The sequence below is a fragment of the Vipera ursinii genome, assembly GCF_947247035.1.
Source record: "Vipera ursinii genome assembly, chromosome: 3".
In the NCBI taxonomy this organism is placed as follows: domain Eukaryota; kingdom Metazoa; phylum Chordata; class Lepidosauria; order Squamata; family Viperidae; genus Vipera; species Vipera ursinii.
In genome coordinates, this window is record NC_139516.1 from 33,898,004 (window position 1) to 33,922,905 (window position 24,902).

Consider the following 24,902-nt stretch of genomic DNA (forward strand, 5'->3'; position numbering starts at 1 on the left):
TATCAGAGGTATAACATGGCAGGGGATCAGAGAAGAGTGATAGACCCTAGACACCGACTGATTTCATAATACACACTAAACTACAAACTATCCATCCATAATTGAATCATAATTCAATCTGGGTTAGTGGTTCATTGTTAAGCATATCATACAAATACACTAAAAATTAACTGAGTAAACTGTTGGTAAATATACTGTGGAAATAGTATGTACAGAACAAGCAGAAACTTAGTCAATTTTGTTGTGCTATTGTAATTGGTGGCAATAGCTGTATGAAATGAAAGGGTCAAAGTAATGAACATAGATCAGTCCATATTGGATACAAATTTATTAAATGTGTAACTTTGGGAGCATTAGTATGATTAACACCTAAGCCATGACAAAACATAACTCTAAATGAAAGTGAAGATTAAATGCTTAACAAAAGAAGGAATACAGAGATGCAAAATAATTCTGTTAAGGCTTTCTCTTCTGGTTTTTAAAAAAGCCTTTTAAGCCCATGAAGACTAACATAAAACAAGTCTCTAAACAACTAATGCCTAGTAAATAAATTCAAACAAAATGGAATTCCAGAACACTATAAAGTCAAGCCAGCTATATCTCATTTACTGTACTTCTTCAGTGGTTTGTTATGAGCATACCATGGTGCTCTGAATATTTTAGCCTTTCTTTTTTTTCTGTTGTTGTTACCTCTGCCAGCTCTAGCAAGGAGATGCTATCCCATTGTATTCTCTTTTCTATATAGCCCCTAGCTGTCTATATTTCTATAGACTGCATTGTACTTAGAAGCCAAAAAAACACGTCTTTCCTCAAGGTGAGTCTACTGTCATCAGGTCAGTAGTGAATTGTACTTAGTTTTTTGTAAGATGTATTTATTGTAGCAGAGTTTAATGAAATATTTAAATATTTAAATGCATTAATTTGCAAATAAGAGTGAGATAAATAAAACTATTGCACTTGAACTGGTATAATTGCATTATGATGTTTTAAATAATAGCATTATGTCTGCAGAGTTTCTCAAGCTTTAGGAAAAAATAAGATATTGCCATTGGACAGGAAAATCTTGTGGCATAAGGAACAGTAAGGTATTGAATAAGCGTTGCAGTCTACCATTCATTTTATAAACCGTTATCTTGCAAACCTTTGATGCAGTGGAGGAAACCATTTCTCTACCATTGGGAAAATAAAGTTCATCTATTCCTGGAATTTACTTTCCATATATGGAATAGGAGAAATACAATTTTATCCTTTAAGCAGCAAATATTTATTTTTATAAGTCAAGGTGGTGAACATACCTTTCCTAACGGTGAAAATAATCAACCAGTGGAACAGCTTGCCTTCAGAAATTGTGGACACTCCAACACTGAAGGCTTTTAAGAAGACAATGGACAGCCACTTCTCTGAAATGGTAAAGGTTCTGCTGCTTGAACAGGTGGTTGGACTTGAACAGGGGTGTCAAACTCAATTTCATTGAGGGCTGCATCAGCATTGCGGTTGCCTGCAAGGGGCCGGGTGGGTATGGCCTGGGTGGGCGTGGCCTACTGGGTGGGTGTGGCTAGAGTGCATATGGCTTACTGGGTGGGCGTGGCCAGCTCTACATGGTTCGCATCAAGGGTGCCTATGGGGGCCTGGGCAGGAGTGGGACAGATCTGAGGGTCTCTGGCAGAAGGAGGGTCTCTGGGCCAGGGCCAAGGCAGTGGGGGCCATTCCCTCACTGTTTCCAGGATGGCTTCGCGGGCCACATGAAACCACTTTGCGGGCCGGATCTGGCCCCCGGGCCTTGTGTTTGACATGTCTGGACTACAAGACCTCCAAGGTCCCTTCCAATTCTATTATTCTGTACTTCTTTATCCTGTTTCCCCTACAACAACAATCCTGTGAAGTAGGTTAGGCTAAGTCTTTGGCTGGCCCAAAGTCACCCAGTCACATTTCATGCCTGCATTCAATAAAGGATGAAATTTTAACATTTCTGACAATATTCTCTCAGAGAGAATACAGTATTTGGCCTTATATGGAAAGTTAATTTCAACTCCCCTTATGGCCTAAGGGTTATACCCAGGAATGTTCATTTTAAGGTTTGATCAGTATCCTGTTTCATGAAAGCAAATATGATATTAATAGTTCTGTACCGAAAAGCTTGAAATATGCTGTGGTGAGCAGAACTCTTTTCATGCCGCAAACTCTCCCACAAGCTCCAAACTTGTCTTTAGAAGGATCTGACTGTGGTAATGACTGCTTCAATACTGTACCACCTTAATGTATAAGCCAGCTGGATAGAAATCTGTTCATGCAAATACCTGCCAGAAGTATTTGGTGGCTCAGAAATGTAAAGAAGCATATTCAGTGCAAGATTGTTGTTGTTGTTAGTTGCGAAGTCGTGTCCGACCCATCGCGACCCTATGGACAATGTTCCTCCAGGCCTTCCTGTCCTCTACCATCTTCTGGAGTCCATCTAAGCTCACGCCTATTGCTTCAGTGACTCCATCCAGCCACCTCATTCTCTGTCGTCCCCTTCTTCTCTTGCTCTCAACCTTTCCCAGCATTAGGCTCTTCTCCAGTGAGTCCTTCCTTCTCATTAGGTGGCCAAAGTATTTGAGTTTTAGCTTCAGGATCTGGCCTTCTAAAGAGCAGTCAGGGTTGATCTCCTCTAGGACTGACCGGTTTGATCGCCTTGCAGTCCAAGGGACTCGCAGGAGTCTTCTCCAGCACCATAGTTCAAAGGCTTCAATTCTTTGGCGCTCAGCCTTTCTTATGGTCCAGCTTTCACTGCCATACATTGCAACTGGGAAGACCATAGCCTTGACTATACACACTTTTGTTGACAGGGTGATGTCTCTGCTTTTTAGTGTGCTGTCTAGATTTGCCATGGCTATCCTCCCAAGGAGCAAGCGTCTTTTAATTTCTTGGCTACAGTCCCCATCTGCAGTGATCTTGGAGCCCAGGAAAATAAAATCTGTCACTACCTCCATTTCCTCCCCATCTATTTGCCAGGAATTGAGAGGGCCGGATGCCATGATCTTGGTTTTCTTAATGTTAAGTTTCAACCCAACTTTTGCACTCTCCTTCTTCACCCGCAACACGAGGCTCTTTAGTTCTTCTTCACTTTCTGCCATTAGAGTGGTATCATCTGCATATCTTAGGTTGTTGATGTTTCTTCCGGCAATCTTAATTCCAACTTTTGATTCATCTAGCCCTGCATTTCTCATGATGTGCTCTGCATATAAGTTAAATAGGCAAGGCGACAGTATACAGCCTTGCCGGACTCCTTTCCCAATTTTGAACCAGTCAGTGGTTCCGTGTCCAGTTCTCACTGTTGCTTCTTGGCCCGCATATAGGTTTCTCAAGAGACAAATAAGATGGTCTGGTATGCCCATCTCTTTAAGGACTTGCCAGAGTTTGTTATGATCCACACAATCAAAGGCTTTAGCATAGTCAATGAAGCAGAAGTAGATGTTTTTCTGGAACTCTCTAGCTTTCTCCATGATCCAGCGTATGTTAGCAATTTGATCTCTAGTTCCTCTGCCTCTTCGAAATCCTGCCTGTACTTCTGGTAGTTCTCGATCCACATACTGCTGGAGTCTAGCTTGTAGAATTTTAAGCATAACTTTACAAGCATGAGAAATGAGTGCAATGGTGCGATAGTTTGAACATTCTTTGGCACTGCCTTTCTTTGGAATTGGAATGTAAACTGATCTTTTCCAATCCTGTGGCCACTGTTGAGTTTTCCAAATTTGCTGGCAAATTGAGTGTAGCACTTTTACTGCATCATCTTTTAAGATTTTGAATAGCTCAGCTGGAATACTGTCACCTCCACTAGCTTTGTTGTTGCTCAGCTTTTCTAAGGCCCACTTCACTTCACATTCTAGGATGTCTGGCTCGAGGTCAGTGACCACCTCATTATGATTATCAGGGACGTTAAGCTCATTCTTGTATAGTTCTTCTGTGTAATTTTGCCACCTCTTCTTAATCTCTTCTGCCTCTGTTAGGTCCCTGCCATTTTGGTCCTTTATCATGCCCATTTTTGCATGAAACGTTCCTTTCATCTCTCCAATTTTCTTGAAAAGATCTCTGGTCCTCCCTATTCTATTGTTTTCTTCTATTTCTTTGCATTGTTCATTTAAGAAGGCATTCTTATCTCTTCTAGCTATTCTTTGGAATTCTGCATTTAATTGGGCGTATCTTTCTTTTTCTCCCTTGCCTTTCGCTTCCCTCCTTTCCTCAGCTATTTGCAAAGCTTTCTCAGACAGCCATTTTGCTTTCTTGCATTTCTTTTTCTTTGGGATGGTTTTGGTTGCTACCTGTTGTACAATGTTGCGAACCTCTGTCCATAGTTCTTCAGGCACTCTGTCTATCAGATCTAATTCCTTAAATCTATTTGTCACCTCTACTGTATATTCAACAGGGATATGATTTAATTCATACCTGACTGGCCTAGCGCTTTTCCCTACTTTCTTTAATTTAAGCCTAAACTTTGCAACAAGAAGCTCATGGTCTGATCCACAGTCAGCTCCTGGTCTTGTTTTTACTGACTGTATAGAGCTTCTCCATCTTTGGCTGCAGAGCATATAGTCAATCAGTGCAAGATTAAAGGAGAATAAACTAGAGCCGCACATATGAAACACTTATGCAAGACCTTAAAACAGACATGTCAAACACAAGGCCCGGGGGCCGGATCCGGCCCACGAAGTGGTTTCATGTGGCCCGCGAAGCCATCCTGGAAACGGTGAGGGAACGGCCCCCACTGCCTTGGCCCTGGCCCAGAGACCCTCCTTCTGCCAGAGACCCTCAGATCTGTCCCACTCCTGCCCAGGCCCCCATAGGCACCCTTGATGTGAACGATGTAGAGCTGGCCATGCCCACTCAGTAGGCCATACGCATTCCAGCCACGCCCACCCTGGCCATACCCACCTGGCCCCTTGAGGGCAACCGCAATGCTGATGCGGCCCTCAATGAAATTGAGTTTGACACCGCTGCCTTAAAAGTATTTGAAGATTTTTTTATGTCTTTTGAGCTAAGTACTTAACAGAGCAGCATATATTTAAAATGGGTGGCTTCATGGATTGTAATTAAATTATATTTTAAAAATTAATAGTATGTATTTAAAAGTAAAAATATAAACAGTTTTTAAAGACAGTGTGCTCCAAGAGAATTGGTGTAATGGTAGATATTTAATCAAAGATATAAATATGAACTTGCCACAAATGTCAAGGACAGAATCTTAATTTCATTGGCAGGTATTCTCCATTGCTACTTATTTAAAATAAAGTTACATACTGAAAATACAATTCATTTATTTTGGAAAGGTAGCAGAAGAATTGGTGCAAAATTCATTGACTTGAATCAAGTCTTAGTCAAGTCTGGAATTTATCTAATAAAATCCATAGGGAAAACAAGTTAATTGCTAGGGTTTTTTTCTTATGTAGCTGAATTCAGATGTGTCAGTAAACAACTGTGTGTTGTTTTTTTTAAATTTTAACATGATGTAAAAATCCAGTCATTCCAGTTTGTAATAATGCACAATATAAATCCTGTACTTACATATTATGATATTCCTCAAACCAGCATTGAATAAGTAATACTAACACTGAACTGTACTCCCCCAAGAAGGTGAAATATATGTTACAGCATACTTCAACCTGGTATCTCCAGATGATTTAGTTCAAGCTACTTGATAGTGACATGGGCAACATATAAACTTAACAAACAAACCCAACAACTTTAAGATGTGTGGACTTCAACTCCCAGAATTCCCCAGCCACATCTTAATGTGGTTGAAGTTGAAAAACATTGATTTAGATCAGACATGTCAAACACAAGGCCCGGGGGCCGGATGTGGCCCGCAAAGTGGTTTCATGTGGCCCACGAAGCCATCCTGGAAACAGTGAGGGAACGGCCCCCACTGCCTTGGCCCTGGCCCAGAGACCCTCCTTCTGCCAGAGACCCTCATATCTGTCCCACTCCTGCCCAGGCCCCCAAAGGCACCCTTGATGCGAACGATGTAGAGCTGGCCACGCCCACCCAGTAGGCCATATGCACTCTAGCCACGCCCACCCAGTAGGCCACGCCCACCCTGGCCACGCCCACCCAGCCCCCTGAGGGCAACCGCAATGCTGATGCGGCCCTCAATGAAATTGAGTTTGACACCCCTGATTTAGATCATCACTCCAAGTCAGCCTAGCCAAAAGCTGTTTTGACTGAAGATGGGGAAATAGAACTCCAAAACATAATGAAAAACCAGACTGGAGTCAACTGTTCCATTGAATCCATTCTGCTCAGTGCTTCCACTGAAAACTTTGTAAATACGGTAAGAACTTGACCTATTTTCAGAAGTATTGTAAGTGTGTTAGTTGGTTGGTTTTTGCCAAGAACAACTTGTGACTGGAAAGTGACATATTTAAAAAAGCTCTCTCTGCTCTGGGCAATGACAAAGAAAATAGATAATGCAGGCGGCATTCCCCCCCCCCCCCATACTATCAATCACTGCTAGGTGAAATGTAGGGCAAATGTTCACCAATCACCACAAGTATTTTCCTGAATGCAAAAGTAAAATTAAATTTGGGTTATTGCTATTCTTGTTTATTACTTGAGCATAGATCAAGTAATAAAAAAAACGGCAAGACTAGCTCAACAAAACAATAATGGTCAGATTCACTAGACATAACATGAAATAGCTACCAGTGACAGGAACTTGCAGTTTGTCTAACCAGATTCTTTTTTACAGACAGACTTCCCTTCCCCCATCTGCACTTCAAAGGAAGAGCCATCCTTAAAAAACAGTGCACAATGTAAACCCAAAGGGCTAATCCCATTTAAGCACCCCTTTGCAAAATATACTCATTTACAGTTGACATTCATCAGACCTCAGCAGAAAATTAGACCGAGAACAGCATGAAAATAGCACATACTAAAAGAATAATAATCAGGTTTAACAGGTTTTTGCAGGACACTATTTAAATGTGGGTGGAGGAGTGAGAATTTGCTATAATATAATGTCTAAAGACAAGATTTCATAGTTAAGTACAGTTAAAACACCACAATAAGCACCTTACTGTAAATCCATTAAGATGAGGGTAATAAATGTCATTAAATGCAAAATAAAAAAAATATTTTCACCCATTGTAAATTTGTCTCTTTCACAAAAGATATTTCACAATGTGGGCAAGACTTTTATTCTTGAAGTCTTCCAAAGGTTGAGCATAAGTGCTGGTGACTAAATTAACTAATTATTTGTTTTCTTTACAAGAATAAAGTTTTTGCTACAGGTAGCAACTGAGCCAAAAATTTCTGTGGCTAAGCAAGATCTGGCTTCCCCATTCATTTTGCTAGTCGGGTCGCAAAAGGTGATCACATGAACCCTGGACACTACAACTGTCATAAATATGAACCAGCTGTCAATTGTCCAAATTTTAATCATGTGACCATGGGGATGCTGCAATGGTCATGTGAAAAACTTTTAAAAAGCTTCTAGCATGTCTTAACAGTTGAGAATTCTTGGTGCGTTCCCGTCCCAGTACTACCATAACCTCTGTTCAGTTTTGAGAACAGTCAAGGCCAACAAATACAGCTGGCTTGTGACGAGGTTAATAAAGAGGGTACTCTTATTTTATTTTACCCGTCCTCATTTGAGTACGGGGATAATCAGATTCATTTTAAATTATTCAAATTCAGATCCTGATATCCTGGATATCTGCTACATTTTAAAACATTAAAAAAGCTATCTGTATTACAGAATCCTCGATCCATTAAATTACCCTTTGGTTGGATCCCCTTTAGGACCTGTCGGTGATGTAGTAGTATGGAAATAATGTGAATAGATAATGTAACCTAGGCTGAGCATTCACCGGCATCATGAACATCCAGCAAACCTTTTAATGGTCAGATTCTGACTTATTAGCTAAAGAGGTTATTCAAGGAAAACATACATGCAAGTTGTATGCTTTGCATAATTTATATAAAAATTGAATTTTTGTCACCGTTGAGTGTTCCAGTTAGTGCTTATTCCCAAGGGCAGCCTTCCCACAAATTGGCTGTTTTCCCCCTATCTGGTTCCTAATAGGCTTTAGGCAGTGATTTAGGACACTTCATTGCATCTCTACCTGGCTGTGAAGGTGGAATTATGTAGCTAGGTGTCATCTGAATATTAATACCTTAATCTAGATTCTATGTCCTCACACCCAGCAGCTTCAGATGGACGTTAAAAGAGGAAAATAGTTCGTTTGGGATTACAGATATGGACTATTTAATAGACATGTAACAGGCAGGAATAGAATGCTATGAATTATAATTTCTGTCCTTACCATTTAATATTTGGTCTGAAAGACTGAAAACTAGTTTTGTTCTTACAACAATGGAAAACATACAAATAAAACATTTACTCAATTACTTCTTTATCTTCCATTCCTGGAGTTCAGAGAAGCATCGATTGATATTCCCAGGCTTTGTTTCACACCTGCTACTTTATATCTTCAAATGCCAGAACAAGAAGTCTTAAGTGGGCTCATCCATGGAGATGGTTGGTGTCATCACTGATTAATTTTTCTATCATTCCACCTTATAAGCCTCTTAATTCAAAAAGAGATGCATAATCTATGGTTCAAAGGCTGCAACTATTCCCAAATTCTCTTTTTAGAGAATGACATGAAACTGAATGGTACGTAAGATAATGTGAAGTGGAGCTTATATGCCAGGCTCTCTAGCAGGCTAGTGATATATGGGGAAAGTTCATTTTTGGATTAGATAAGTCTGTAAAATATAAGTTTGAATTATGTAAATTTTGGTGTGAGTAGTTATGTACAAAGGATACATGACATTCTTTTAAGAATATGTTTTTGTATGCAAGCAATATTAAAATAGTAAAAAAGATGGATTTTTTTTAGTAAAAAATGAAATTTTACTATATGCAAATACAGAGTGAAAATGTCTTGTTTTAAGAACATGCTATATTGAGACTACTCTATATTGATATGCAAGATCATTTTATTTGTATCCCAGCTAAAAGTTTTAGTGCTTGCATCAACAACTGATAAAATTTCTTTGGTTATAAGAATTTATTCCAAGCACTTTATCATGGAATGCTAAATGTTTACATTTGAGATGTAAAATGCATTTTCTTGCTAATACAGGCAAAGTAGCAAATGGTAACAGCCTCACAATATTTAATGAGTTTTAATACTCTTCGCCTTCATCTTCACCATCCAAGGAGTCAGTGCCGACTTCTTCATAATCCTTTTCAAGTGCAGCCAAATCTTCTCGGGCCTCAGAAAATTCTCCTTCCTCCATTCCTTCTCCTACATACCAGTGGACAAAAGCACGCTTGGCGTACATCAAGTCAAACTTGTGATCCAGACGGGCCCAAGCTTCGGCGATGGCTGTGGTATTGCTGAGCATACAGACTGCACGTTGGACTTTGGCCAAGTCACCACCAGGAACTACTGTTGGGGGCTGATAATTAATACCCACCTAGAAAGTTTAAATAATAAATATTGTCAGGCTTTCCTACATCACAAGTAGTATGTAACATTTCTACATCTGCACATCAGAATCTGTTGCATTTACATACAGAACAGAAATCATATATTGTTCTGTGCTTAAGCAGCGCCAAACTGGATCTGTATAATTTTTAAAGTATTGCCTTTTAAATAGAAAAAATGAAATAAAGCAAGTCTAATTATTTGCATTTGTCAGAAAATATCTGAACATTATCCCCCAAAGCATTCTGCTGTTAAGAGTTCAATTTGCATAATTCTGCATGCAGTTTCTCCAGTAACAGATATATAGCATCTTACCTATTAGAACTATGAACAAAACTCTTCAGCTACTATATGCCCTTAAATAACTGCACTGTAAATCATGATGCTGTTTATACCATTTTAAAGTTGCACGTTTCTACTACATTTATTCAGAAATCTACACATTTAGACAAGATGCCATTCCCAATGTTGTTGTTGTTAGATGCGAAGTCGTGTCCGACCCATCGCGACCCTATGGACAATGTTCCTCCAGGCCTTCCTGTCCTCTACCATCTTCTGGAGTCCATTTAAGCTCACGCCTACTGCTTCAGTGACTCCATCCAGCCACCTCATTCTCTTTGTCCCTTTCTTCTATTGCCCTCAATCTTTCCCAGCATTAGGCTCTTCTCCAGTGAGTCCTTCCTTCTCATTAGGTGGCCAAAGTATTTGAGTTTTAGCTTCAGGATCTGGCCTTCTAAAGAGCAGTCAGGGTTGATCTCCTCTAGGACTGACCGGTTTGATCGCCTTGCAGTCCAAGGAACTCGCAGGAGTCTTCTCCAACACCATAGTTCAAAGGCTTCAATTCTTTGGCGCTCAGCCTTTCTTATGGTCCAGCTTTCACTGCCATACATTGCAACTGGGAAGACCATAGCCTTGACTATACGCACTTTTGTTGACAGGGTGATGTCTCTGCTTTTTAGTGTGCTGTCTAGATTTGCCATGGCTTTCCTCCCAAGGAGCAAGCGTCTTTTAATTTCTTGGCTACCATCCCCATCTGCAGTGATCTTGGAGCCCAGGAAAATAAAATCTGTCACATATCAGCAATACCTACCTTAAAGCCAGTAGGACACCAATCAACAAATTGAATGGTACGCTTTGTTTTAATGGCAGCAATAGCAGCATTGACATCCTTGGGGACAACATCTCCACGATACAACATACAACAGGCCATGTACTTGCCATGGCGAGGATCACACTTCACCATCTGATTGGATGGCTCAAAACAAGCATTGGTGATCTCAGAGACAGAGAGTTGCTCATGATAGGCTTTCTCTGCTGAAATAATAGGGGAATATGTGACCAGGGGAAAATGAATTCTGGGATAAGGCACCAGGTTTGTCTGGAACTCTGTCAGATCCACATTTAAGGCACCATCAAATCTGAGAGAAGCAGTGATGGATGATACAATCTGACCAATGAGACGGTTGAGATTGGTGTATGTTGGGCGTTCAATGTCTAGATTCCTTCGGCAAATATCATAGATGGCTTCATTGTCAACCATGAAGGCACAATCAGAATGTTCAAGAGTAGTGTGCGTAGTTAATATGGAGTTATATGGCTCAACAACAGCAGTTGAAACTTGAGGAGCTGGATATATGGCAAATTCGAGTTTTGATTTCTTTCCATAGTCAACTGAAAGGCGTTCCATCAACAGAGAAGTAAAACCTGAACCAGTGCCTCCTCCAAAACTGTGGAAGATCAGGAATCCTTGCAAACCAGTGCACTGATCTGCCTGAAAGAAAAATATGCACGTTACATTCCAACAGTACAATCAAGATTTATGTCTTACTTGTTTGCCTTTCTTTCTTATATTCTATAAAGTATCAAGAATTTCCAGTTATTATTCTGATCTGTAAAGAAATTCAGAAAAAAAAGGAAGTTTGTATCCAGCACTGACTCTCAGCAAGATGTAACATTTTTTCCTAGACACCCTGTTCTAAGTGGACAGTCTGCAGCCTTATAACCCTCAGATTAATCTCAAAAGTGCTCTCAGTTTAGACTTTGGCCAACACTGGTTTGACTCTTGTCTCCAGGAAGAGGAAGATATGTCAGAAAAGAAGAGTGAAGAAAAAGTCAAAAAGAAAAAAATGAACAGAACAGAAAAATGAGTGGTTCCAACAACTTTTGGCTCTAGGATTGCTCTGATTTTCACTGAAAGAATATGACATTAGGAAGTGTTGCTCACGAGTACCCCAAATCACGAAAAGAAATAAACTGAGGTGTCCTTGCTCTCCGAGCTTAGTTGTTCCACCTGGCTGCTCTATTGCCTGTTGGCTGGGTAATGGTGCCCCCAAAATACACCCCACAAATAGGCTCAGTGATCATTGCCTTGTCTTCACTTAGCAGGTTGTCCTTGATTGTCATCGCCAGTTTGTTGCACAATCAGGGTTATACTGATATGACAATTGTGTTCGGGAGCCCAGCCTTTCCTATGGATAGGAAGGGAGGAGATTGGGAAGGAACAGCACCTCTGCCACCCTACCAGTCACTGCTTGCCTAGCCATATAGGTGCATCTATTATTGCAAGTGGGCAGAGAAGCCTTCCAGAATGCCTGTGGTAAGTGCATCATGTTAGCTTCTTCATTTCAGCCAATGACATTTTTCTTGTTGGAAAAAGCTTTATATTCCAGCCCTTGGGTCAATAAGCTAATCCTCCTATAGCACTTAGAACATGTGCTTTAAATCTGATCTATGCTCAAGCTAAATCTCATTGTATGTTTGACAGGGTAAAAACATTAGGACATACCAGCTTCCTGATCCGCTCCAATACAAGGTCGATTATTTCTTTCCCCACAGTATAGTGACCTCTTGCATAATTATTAGCAGCATCTTCCTTGCCAGAAATCAACTGTTCAGGATGGAAGAGTTGCTTATACGTCCCATTCCGTACTTCATCTGCAATAGAATACATACGTTATTCTACAGTGAAAATCTAGAAAATGTATTGTTCATATTCTACTTCCTCACTGGTTCAGAGTATGACTGTTTAAACTATAACCTCTCACTAATACCTAAGATTACAATACCTAAAATTATAAGAAATAAGGCATTAGAAATGATATCCTGCAGACGTTTGAAATCCCGAAAAACTCTTTAAAATGGTTTTAATTTCCCTTCCAAGCAATTCCCAGTCTTCTGTAAATAATCCCTTTTATATTCACAAATCAGTACATGTTTTAGATTTGATAAGGAAATACAGATTATATATTTCAGCCATTTATAATATTTTTATTTTTCCCTTCATAGAAATATTGGTTTCTGGTTTCAAAACTATAGATGTATTTTAAATCAGAAATATTTAGTGTACTGATTTTTAAAAAATGAATTTAGTTTTTCAAATTTTTATCATGAAAGATTAAGCTTTAAAAATTATCATTTAATTTTAAGACTCTCTTGAATAAGATTGATTTTGCTTGCTATTTGGGATTTCCTCTCTGGGAAATAGCGGGATATAAGCTTATTGAAAGAACATATAAATATTCTTATTTCCTAGTTGCAGATATTAACCTATATCTTAACTGGACATTTAATAGGAACATGATTCATTGTGCCAAGTACTCCAAAAGTTACAAACTAATCATGAGAATACACAGTAGCAGAGGGCACAGAGAAACACTATCTGATTTTTCAAGAGTTATGAAGTATCAAAAGCTAAATAAAATAAAGCAGATTAGTTATACATTTGGAAATACTGTGCTTTGATCCAACTATACAGTAGGGGTAACACGCTTCTATAACTTCCTTTATAAAGTCCAGAAGGCAACATATAAAACAGGAGGTTTTTACGTCTTAAACCTCTGTTAAACCACTTCCACATTTCTCCCTTTTACTGCAGCCATGTAAGCCATATTTACCTATGACTGCTGGTTCCAAATCCACAAACACAGCGCGAGGAACATGCTTTCCTGCCCCCGTCTCGCTGAAGAAGGTGTTGAATGAGTCATCTCCACCACCAATTGTTTTGTCACTTGGCATTGTGCCATTAGGTTGAATGCCATGTTCCAAGCAGTACAACTCCCAACATGCATTGCCAATTTGCACACCGGCTTGACCAACATGGATCGAAATGCACTCACGCTATGGAGACAGACAAGAAATTAATAAGGTTTCCTCCTCCTTTACCATAAACTGAAAGGCAAAGTGCCAGCTAATTCACTAAAGGGAAAATAGGTTGCTGTCAGCTTCTCTTGAATTTAAGAGATAGCCTGTCTTTTAAGGAGTTATCAATTCCTTGAAACTTTACATCAATGCTAGAATAAGGCTCCACTATATACTTCATATTCGATGAAAACATTAACTTTCATTTTATAAAATAGGCCTTAATTGTTTTGAAACAGTTGGTTATAAATATAGGAAATAATGTCCCAGAATTTTGGTCAGCCTTGTGAAAGCTTCAGGGTGGAAAAAGCTATAATACAGGTAGTCCTTGACTTATGACCTTAATTGAGGCTGGAATTACAGTTGTAAGTTGTAGTCGTAAAGCTGGTCACCATGTGACCGATTTTACAATCTTGTCTGCACTGTTTGTTGAGTGAGCACTGGGGTCATTAAGTGAAAGTTTTTACCAGAAACCAAAAATGAATGCCAGAAACCAGAAAAAACCCCCTACAAAAATCATGTGACCAAGGGATGCTGCAGATGGCCATAAATGTGAGTCAGTTAAAAAGACCCAAAATGTGATCAGTTTTGTGCTTTTTTGAGGAACAGCCATCAAAATTTTGAAAATGGGTTATAAGTAGCTCTGAAGAGGTCCATCATAACTTTAAATTAAACAAGGTCTACCTGCGAGTGTAGGTAAACTTTATGACCTGGGCATCATAAATAATCTGGCCAGGTAATAAGTATCTGCAAAATCCTAAGTTTTCAGCAAAGTGATGATAGCAGCAATATGCTGGAAATCTCACCCCCTTTATGTGTCAGACAGGACAACCTATGTTCTTTTCATCATTTGCTATACCCAGTGCCTCTCCGTGAAAGAAAAGATATACTTTGTAAAGATAAAAAAGATGAAGCCATTTACTCCCTCAAGTCATAGGGAAAAACTATTTCCACTATGTTTAGAGGCCTTGAACTGATACCTCTTTACCATGTCCACCCACCCTTCTTATAGGCATACAGTATTTGCACCGGAAAAAGAAAGCAGATCGCTTGAATCTTGTAGAGGCACAGTGTTATTCATTTGATTTTCTGCTAAATGGGTGCAATTGTTGGGGCCAAACATTTGGTAAAAAAATAGCTCCTCTCTAATATTGACAGTTGTTTGGCTAAGGGTTTTCAAAATTCCAAGGGTGCCCATCATCCACAAAAATGGAATAGAGTAAAAAAGTTGCATCCATCTATCTAGCAGTACATCTCCTGGTGATCGGTTCTTGACTGCATCAATGTCCAGAGGACTATAAAAGTGGAATAATTTGTGGCTGTGCATAGGATCCTTCTTTAGTCATCAATTCATGCTTTGTGTAATTGTCATTAAAGGCAAGAGCTTAAATACCTGTACATATAAATCCATTTTAACTACCAGTATGTTCAGAAATGTCTGTTAAGAGAAGAATTTTGATTTTAGTTTATTAGGCTTAGGATTCTAAGTTAGGATTTGTCTAACTTTTTCACTAGACTGCAATAAGAAATTATATTTGATGAAATCAGTGTAACAAAAATAATGGGTTACAATCTTAACAGAAAAATCTTGGAATAATTTTAAGAATTAAAAATCTGATCTACAATTCAGGGAGAAACAAAATGAAAATAAAAAGGATAAATTACATAAGCAGTAGGAACTGTGAGCCAAATTGCATTGTGAAAAACAATTTTAGGAGATTTGGTCATCGAGCGTTGAAATATCAGGAGAGAAAAAAATGGAGGCAGCCATCTTATTTAGAACTTTTCCACCATTTTATGTCAATGCACAAAGTTGCATTGTACAAAGTTGAAGGACAAAACTCAAACGGCCAGAAATGTTTCTATCAGTTCCGAGTTTACAGAGAGGGGCCTCCTACAGAAAAATACTGGCTGGCAACAGTCATTAAACCTCGCGGAACTTAAAAAACAGAGCCGGGTACGAGGGTGGCGAATCAAAGTTTCTTTCGCATCCCTTCCGCCCTTTTTTTTTTCTTCCTCAAACAAAGAGTAGTTTTTCTTTGGGAGAGCAGCTGTAATTAAGTCTGCCCGGGTCTCGGCTTTCCCAACTCTTAATTCCTCTCGATTTCTGAATATACACGCAGTCCTTGAACACGTATATTTCAAAAGCTTAATACAAGAGCCTCATAAGAGGAGAGACTCCCAGTAAAACGTAACTCGACCCCACGACCAAGACCGCGCTCTGAAGTGGTGGCGGCGCTACTGTTGTTCGCTGCCTTCTCTCTTTTGAAAACCTGGGGCACTGATAGCGGGAAAGCGGCATTAGCGGAAGACGAGTGCACTTCTTGGGCCGGGGTGTGTGTGTGGGGGGGAGGCATCATGTTTGGGGAAAGCCATAGGCTCTCTCGTATAGTCAAGGCTATGGTCTTCCCAGTTGCAATGTATGGCAGTGAAAGCTGGACCATAAGAAAGGCTGAGCGCCAAAGAATTGAAGCCTTTGAACTCTGGTGCTGGAGAAGACTCCTGCGAGTTCCTTGGACTGCAAGGCGATCAAACCGGTCAGTCCTAGAGGAGATCAACCCTGACTGCTCTTTAGAAGGCCAGATCCTGAAGCTAAAACTCAAATACTTTGGCCACCTAATGAGAAGGAAGGACTCACTGGAGAAGAGCCTAATGCTGGGAAAGATTGAGGGCAAGAGAAGAAGGGGACGACAGAGAATGAGGTGGCTGGATGGAGTCACAGAAGCAGTAGGCGTGAGCTTAAATGGACTCCAGAAGATGGTGGAAGACAGGAAGGCCTGGAGGAATGTTGTCCATAGGGTCGCGATGAGTCGGACACGACTTCGCAGCTAACAACATAGGCTCTCTGCTTCCGGAAAGCCACTCTGCCAAGCCTTTTCCTTCATTAGGACCTCTTCGCTACCCAGCCCCAGCCCCCCTTCTTCGGAGCAAAGCTTGTCCAGGCTGTCAACAGGGACCCCCACCCATCCCAAGTTCAGGACGTGCCTGTTCTTGCCAGCGATCTGGCCTAGAAAGCGGAGTAAGTCAGTTTTTCAAAAAAGAAAAGAAAAACTTTTGGTAAAGGGGGCGTTTGTCGATTACATAACGCCCCACCAGTGGCCATACGGACGCTTAACTAGCCACATCCCTGGAAAACTATCCTACAGCAAAAGCCCTTTTGGCTCTTACCATTTTTTTTCCGGCAGGTTACGGCTCTCCGAAGCTATGGGTGCTCTGGCGACAACAGACGCGCTACGGGTCTGAGCAGCACCGCGAAAACAGCTGCTCCGCTCTGCGGGCAGCCTTTATATAGAGACCCCAAACGAGCGCTTTTCTCCTGGCAGCGCATTGGACAGCGCCGCCGCCTCCTCCTCGTGCCTCCTCCTCGCGCGCTATTGAGTCGGAAGCGAAAGCGGGGGAAGCAGCCTTCTCCTCCTCATTGGGTAACCGCTACGAATTTATCCGTTCGCGGGCGGCCATAGGGTAATTCGTAATGGGGCAAAGTCAAGAAAAAGTTCCCGCCGAATGCAAGCGGCCGAGGTCGTCGCTCTTTCTTCCCGCGTCGGATCAGCTCGCCTTCCTCTGTGCCAAGTTCGGATCTGCCTACGCTTGTATGGAAGCGCGAGACGCAGATGCGCTATGTCGCCGGTGTTGAGTGGCTGGCTTCTGCCTGTTGATGTCTCGCAGAAGAAGGCGGCCTTTCGATTTTCGCACCGTTCTCTCGAGGGCATTTTCGTGAATCTACTGGGTTGGGTGAAAAATGCAGAGAGCCGAAGTGGGAAAAAAAACCGAAGCCTCCATACAGCTCAATTCTCCATTCTTTGGGGGTGGGGGTGGGCATGGAAGGAAATAGGGACTAGGAAGAGCCAAAAGCTGGATTTTGGTTGTCAACGTGGCAAACGTGGGAAAGTTAAACCCAGATCAAAGGAAAACAGTTTTCAGGAAAACTGTCTTAGTGGCTCTTTTGGGGCACTCCTGGGATCTGATGAACATTTAACTTGTAATAGAATGCTTAAAAATACCATGTGTCATATTTCAGAGTTTTAGCTGATGCTAAATTTAAATAATATACCTTGTGTGTTTAATCCTAGACCTATTTGTGGCCCGCAAATTTATCACATTTAAGGGGATTTCTAAAAAATAGAAATCTGGTGACATCTTTTCCAATTAGTGTATTATTAAAAACGTGGATTTATACACAGTATAAATGTAAAAAATAAAATCTTTGGAAACGATTTTTCTGTTGGAAAAGGTATTATTAGACTCCTGATATTTTTGGCATTGTAGACTAACATGGAGGACTTCTGAAGATACCTCTACACTGGCTGGATAATTAAATAGCTATAAAAAGCTGCACCGTCCAGTGTGCCACACTTCTATTGCCTCGTCTGATTTCAAAAAGTTAAGTGGGACCAAGGCCAGTTAGGTTCAGTTGGTCGATCAAGAAATCCCAGATCTAGACTGGGAAGTCGAAACATTCTGGAAGGAGACACAATGGCAAACCATTTCTGTAGGTTCTCAAGAAAACTACATGAGTGTATCCATTAAGTCTCCAAAAATAAAGCCCAACTTGAAAATGACTTTACTCTTTAGGGTCAAATGATATAAGCAGAGATGTTTGATGGGACTTTGTATAATCAGAATCTAATTTTAGTGGAGCAGTGGGCTAATGCCTCCTTAAGTAACACCAGCTGCCTGCAATTAGTGCAGGTTCGAGTCCCACCAGGCTCAAGGTTGACTCAGCCTTCCATCCTTCCCAGGTAGGTAAAATGAGGATCCAGATTGTTGGGGGCAATTAAGCTGACTTTGTAATAATGCCGCTTGGGGGGGGGCGAAAGCCCTAATAAGCAGGCATATACATAGAATGAAGGCTACTGCTAAGCTTGTAAGCCGCCCTGAGTCTTCGGAGAAGGGCGGGATATAAATTAAAATAAAATAAATAAATAAATTTCTCATAAGATTAAACACTTGATTTTATCTGAGTTCAGAGGGAACAGCTTTTGGTAACATTTAACTGTCTGAGGCTGTTTCTCTGGTCAATAACATTTAAATTGTAAAATAGTCTTTTCTGCCTGATTCTCTCCTGATTAGAACTGTAGTTGTTAACAAACATAGCTCTGTTAGTAAGGGATTGTTAATTAGTCCAATTACATTGTAACAACATCTACCTTATTCTATAGAATTGATGGCATTTTTCTACGATCTTTGAGTTTAGTATTAGCATTAGATCCTCCCATGCTATGCAACATAGTGGGCAGCAAGCGTTCTCCAGTATTTTCAGTTTTGGATGAGTACTTCAGTATCTTCCCATGTCATGTTTGAAATCTTTACGTCATCAATGAACATTCTTTTCCATGTATTTCGAGGGTGTCCTCTTGATCATTTGGTATGGGGGGGGGAAGGTTTCGACTCATTGCCATCTTGGGAATTTGATTGTTCTCCATACGGAGTATATGACCTGCAAGTGTCAAGCACCGGGAAAATCAGAAGATTCAGGCAATTCAAATGAGTATAAAGATTTAATGCGAGCTTAAGCTCTCTACAAGAATCTGACCAACTAACAGTCAAGGGAAATGAGGCGATAGGAAAAGCATTCAAGGTGGGCTGGATTTAGATCTCTTGCAGGCGCGCAGGGACTCATGACCTATGACGCTTTTGACCCCTCCCAAAGGCTCAACCTAGTCATCTACAGCACGTTGGAGTCTTCTGTGTGCAACAATGTTATGTAATTTGCAGGAGAAACTGTTTTGGAGCACTTCTTTGTTAATAAAGTTCTCAAAATGGTGAATCTTATTAATATTTGCTGATGCTTTCCAGGTCCCACTGACATAAATGGCTGTCAGGATCACTATAGAAGTGAGCAAATGGAATTTGAGTTTCAGTGATAAAGATGATGAGGACCAGATTTTATTCATTCTCTGGAAAACACCCGTTCCTTTTCCAATACGGCACTTGAAGTCTGTCTTTGCATCTCCATTTCATGCTATTACAGTATCCAAATAGGTGAACTTTCTATATCCTGAAGTTACTGTGATCCAAGTGTGATTCCTCGTGTTTGTGCAGTGGAGCTTCCATGCATGATTTTTGATTTCTCGGCACTTATCCTGAGGCCAATTCTGGTTGCTTCTTCATCGAAGGCAGTTGTCACTCGTAATTTCATCTCGTCTTGCTCAAGTATGGCAATATCATCTTTTGAGTTGCTGCAACTATATATAGATTATATTTATAATTTTTAATTTTTAGAAGATATAAAAATAGGTCCATGTATGCTTTGGGGGGAAAAAAGTGGCAACTGGAAGAAATGTGTTAACATTAATGAGAAACATCATTTTTCAGCTCAGACAAAAGCTGAAAAAAATGCAGGCTGTACTAAATGAATAGCATTTAGCATCCTCTAAGGACCTCATGACAGAGCCAGCTTCACGGCCTCTGTCTTGGGTATGCATCCATAAGATGTTTCCCCCTTTCAGTTTATGTAAAAAAAGGAAACAAAATGCTGTAATCAGTGAGATATTTTAGATCACTTTCCACAATTTGGAACTTTTCAGATGTATTGGCATTATAATAGTTCCAGTTAACATTGTCAAGGAATTTTGGGAGACACATTGTAGTTCCAACACACACGGAGGATGCCAGGTTGAGAAAAGCTGCATTAAGTTTGGGATATTTCCAAATCTCTCAGAGCCACGTTCTCATTTGCAGTACTGTAGTCCATCAGGTTTATACAGAGGAATCAGTCTGTATGAGCTTATTCTCGTGAAGAATTCTGCTCATCTTCTATCAACAGTTTGCAAAAGAACTGAACTGGGTTGGGTATGTACATGACAGATGAGAAAGATTGGAAGGAGGTTTACTCCCTGCTGTAATTACTGTACATGATTTGTTTAGTAACTGGTAAGACAGGCTAATCAAGAGAAAATAGGGATCATTTCACATTCTTTTTTTTTTTTTTTATTGAAAAGTTTTATAAAATACAATTTTCCTTTAAAAAAACCCACCTTCCCCCTCCCTCCTCCCCTCCCTACCTCCCCCCTATCTCCCCCCCTCCCCCTCCCCCTCCTCCCTCCCCTACCTCCCCCCCTCCACTTCCCCTCCTCCCCCCTCCTCCCCCCCCCGACTTCCCAGAGCAAAATACAAGGTATATATCTAAAAGGCAATCATAAACAATCATATACTAACAATTATAAACTCTAAAATCCATCACTCTCTAGCTTGTATATAGTAAACCAATCCTTAATAATACTAAATATATATAAAAAACTAAAATAAAAGAAAACTAGCATCATTCCCATCTATATTCTTCCACAATTCACTATTGCCTTAACATATTCTCATTTGCACATTAATAAATAGTTCTTACACAAATTAACCCACATTAACCCACAAAACTTTCTTCCTCTTCCTCTGTAGTAAGTTGTCCATTAATTCCAAATTAAAAAAAAAATCTATTACCATACATAGCATCCCAAAACTTTTTTTTTTTTTTAAAAAACACAACTACCACTTAACTATAAATATTTTGTGGAAGTTCCATAGATTTCTACTGATCTTATTTTTTTTTCCTTTTTTGAGCGTTTTAAGGCAGCACGCGTCACCCTCTGTTCTCTAAGATCATCCAAAAGAGTTGCAGCTTGAACTCCTCCTGTACCCTTCTCGTCTATCTGTGCATCTTCATCCTCTTGATGTTCTCCTTCTCCAGATCCCTCTGCAGCTTCCAGAAGTGTTGATGGGGTTACTTTCAAGACATTATTATAAAAATCATGCGCTTGCTTCACATTACTCAAACAGTACCTTTTGCCATCATACATGAAGCTCAACCCAGCTGGGATCTCCCATCTGAACCTTATATCTCTTTGCTTGAGCTCTTGCACAAGAAATATAAAATCCTTCCTTCTCTTTAAAATCTTTGGAGGAATTTCTTTTAGAACCAAAACTTGTTGACCAGCAATCACAACTTTGGTATCGTAGGCAGCTTGTATAACTTCATCTCTAATTTCCCTTTTTACAAAATAAACCACCACATCTCTAGGCAACTTTCTCTGTTTAGCAATCCACGAATTCACACGAAACACTTTGTCCATACCTTGTTTTAATTCAGATGCTGGATGGTTCAATACTCCCTCAAAAGCCTCAGAAACCAGCTGCTTTAAATCTTCCTTAATATTCTCTTTTAGGCCTCTAATTCTCACAGCAAACTGCATCTGGTAAAATTGAGCCAAGCTCTGTTCACTGTCGATTTTGTCTTTTAAATCTTCAATTTCCAATACTTTTGCTTCTAATAAAGCATTCTTTTGAATCAAATCTTGCACTTGATCATCCAGCACCTCCACACATTTAGCAACTTTTTGCACTGAGGACAAAATGTCTACCTTCATTTCTCTAAGTTTCTGTTCCATCCTTTCTTCCATTCTCTGCTCCAATTTCTCCAATTTCTCCTCCATCTGTAGAAATTTAACACCCATTGACTCCAAAATTAACTGGGTATGTTTTTCAAGATCCTTCGATGTCAATACATCAGGAGAATGCAACGCCTGCAGCAATGATTGTTGTTGCACCGGAGAATTTCCAGCACTCCGAAAAGTTCTAGGGGGAGGTTTAGCCGCCATCTTTTACTTACAATTGTGACGCACTTTCACTTTAAGTTTTAAGCAAAGTCCATCAAGCTTGAGAGTAAAATAAAATCTTCTTCATCTCTTCATCTTTCCCTCTTGTACTGCTCTGCCTGCTCTTTCCCTTTCATAGTCTCTCCTTCAAGCAGGGATGGTCGCAGACGCCTGGCTCTGCTCCATGAAGTCCGGAGCAGAGACGCTAGCCAGCTGGGAGCAGCCCAGGCTACGGGGGAGTTCAATCCTTCAGCCGCCCAAGCTCCAAGCTCAGGCGGCCCCGGAGAACTCAACCCCCACCTGGGGGCTCACCCCCTCCTCTTCTCCCGAGGAGAGGGCTTCAGATTCGCCCGAACAGCTGATCGGCGCTGTTTCGGGCGAAAAAACACCAGCTGAGCCGCGGGCAGCCCGGGAAGGCTCCCTCCGTCGCCGCGGAGCCACCGGAAGTCCGGATCATTTCACATTCTTGAATAAGTTAGGTAAGAATGAGGAACTTTAAGCATCCACATATTATATCTGGTCAGTAACATTCTGGGAAAATTACTTATTGTACCAACCCCCTAGTGTTGGGGTTGGGCATTAAATCCCTAAAAGATTTGAGATCTGACTGTCCAAGGGACTGCCTCTCTCATAAACACTGGCCTTAAGATTTGGTGGGAGATACCCCACTGTCTGAAGCTTGTCATCCTATGCATAGGAGAGAGGCTATGTGTTGCTCACAAACTATGGAATATGCTTCCTTGAAAGTTGGGTTTGGCTGCAGAACTCTCAAGTTTTAAATAGCTGTAAAGTTGTAGCTCTTTAATTAAACAATCAGTTGTTATATCGTTTTTAGTACATTCATCAGCTCAGTCAGAAACGCTGAATGAATGAACAACTATTGGATTTGAGCTGCAAATATCTATGTGGCCAGTACATATGATTAGCTGGATTTCTGCAACCCAGATATAATAGCTCTGATTTTAGTATCAATATTATTTAGTTTTTAAATTTTTATTGTACTTTTTTTTTAAAAAAACCAACATTCTTAAACACCTTGATGCTTCTTTGAGCGCAAAGCATGGGTATAAATAAATAAATCTCATAGCAAGGGCTTTGGGTGCCATTGGGTGAAAGACAAAAATGAATTTCAAACAGCAAGGTAACTATACTACAAAGTAAGCTTTAGGGCCTTGCTTCAGATGTGGTATTTGGTTGTATGTATAGATTTCCCATATGGGTAGATGATTACAGGACTTGTTTTTGGCTATCTACTTTATTACACATGCATTAGTGCAAACTGTATTTGCCACGCTAAATAGGCACATACCGGTATTAATATATGGTCTACTTTTGCTCTAGCAATCAAGAAGAACTAAGTTAGTGATGCTGGGATCACTTCTAACATGCTGCAACATGGACTTTATACTTTCACTAAGTTGTATCGTACTCAAACACAATGACGCCGGGCCAATCCAAACCTGGCTTCTATCAATATCAATAGTAAATAATTCATTGCTTTTTCCCCATTAAATTTCAATTTAAAAATAAAAAAACCATGAGAACAGTTGGTAAGACTGGATTTTTTGATAATTTCTAATGAGATAAATTTTGTAACATTGTGATTGTGTAAGCTAACAAAGTTCACTAAATTATGTTAACATTTCATATGTAGTGTTCTGAATTTTATTTCTCAAAGAGAAGAATCTTGGGATAATATCAAGAAATTATTTTGGGATGTTTTCTGTCTTACAGGGAAAGAATGGGAGTGTTTACATATAGTCTGTACTTTCAGATTTCAGAGTTTCAGGGATGTACAGCATGTTTGCCAGAATGTAGTAGTTTTGGAAGGGAGGGGGCTGGTGCAGGAATAATTCTCAATCACCCGTGAAATTATTTGAGAAATCATTAAAGGATGAAGATTGAAAATTTGACTCAATCATTTGCAAAAATGTTTTACAATTCAGGTCAGGATGACGCTTTTAAGGGAAATATTTGGCTTTTGGAATGAATGCAAGGTTGAAATTCATGTAGAGATCTTGTATGCTACCTAGTCATTAAGGAGGTGTTCCAACATGTGAAAAGGAATTTGTTTATGAGAAGAGATGTATTAGAGCTACAATTAGTAACACATATGGTGGGAGCTTTTATACTTAGAACAGCTGTCTTCCCTGAGGAAATGTTTCATCAGTAGAGAGTTGCAATATACGCTTTCAATAATTGGACTGCTCTGTTTCAGTGAAACAAATTATAAACATTATAAATCTTGGTGCCAACAAAATAGGAGGCCCAATCTAGACTACTGAGAAAGTCCAAATATTTATATTAAGAATACTTCTATAATGCATTATCAAGTTATGACATTTCTTTTAATTCCTTAGGAAAAGGAGAACTTCTTCCTTCTTTCCTTCCTTCCCCTAACCCAGTACTTGCCTGAAAAAAATTCCTGTTGAAAATCCATAGTAGCAACATATGGGAAAGAAAATGCAAACTGAATATGGTTCATTAAAAGTAGAGCCAACAACCACAGCAGAATGAAGAGCCAGTGAGTAGACCAGCTCTTCATAATTCTTCTCCAGACAAGGAAATGACCTGAGAATATTCCATACAGTGATTCCTGGTGAGCAGAGCACAAGATAGCAGTCTATGACAGGTTTGGAACTCTGGGAGACAAAGGAATTATCATCTTGCTCAAACCACAGTAGGTGACTTCAAAAGAACCTTGGGTTTGTGC

The 24,902-nt window shown here is 40.1% G+C and overlaps 1 protein-coding gene across 1 annotated transcript; it reads right to left on the reverse strand.

Moving 5' to 3' along the window:
• Positions 1-8,224: 8,224 nt before the first annotated feature.
• LOC310638096 (tubulin alpha-1C chain-like) lies at positions 8,225-13,622 on the reverse strand. Its single transcript, XM_083358845.1, has 4 exons — positions 13,364-13,622; positions 12,256-12,404; positions 10,561-11,241; positions 8,225-9,459 (listed from the first exon to the last, which is right to left on the reverse strand). Exons 1-4 carry the CDS (start codon positions 13,482-13,484, stop codon positions 9,166-9,168), a joined length of 1,245 nt encoding a protein of 414 aa, XP_083214971.1. The 5' UTR covers positions 13,485-13,622; the 3' UTR covers positions 8,225-9,165.
• Between the last annotated feature and the right edge of the window lie 11,280 nt (positions 13,623-24,902).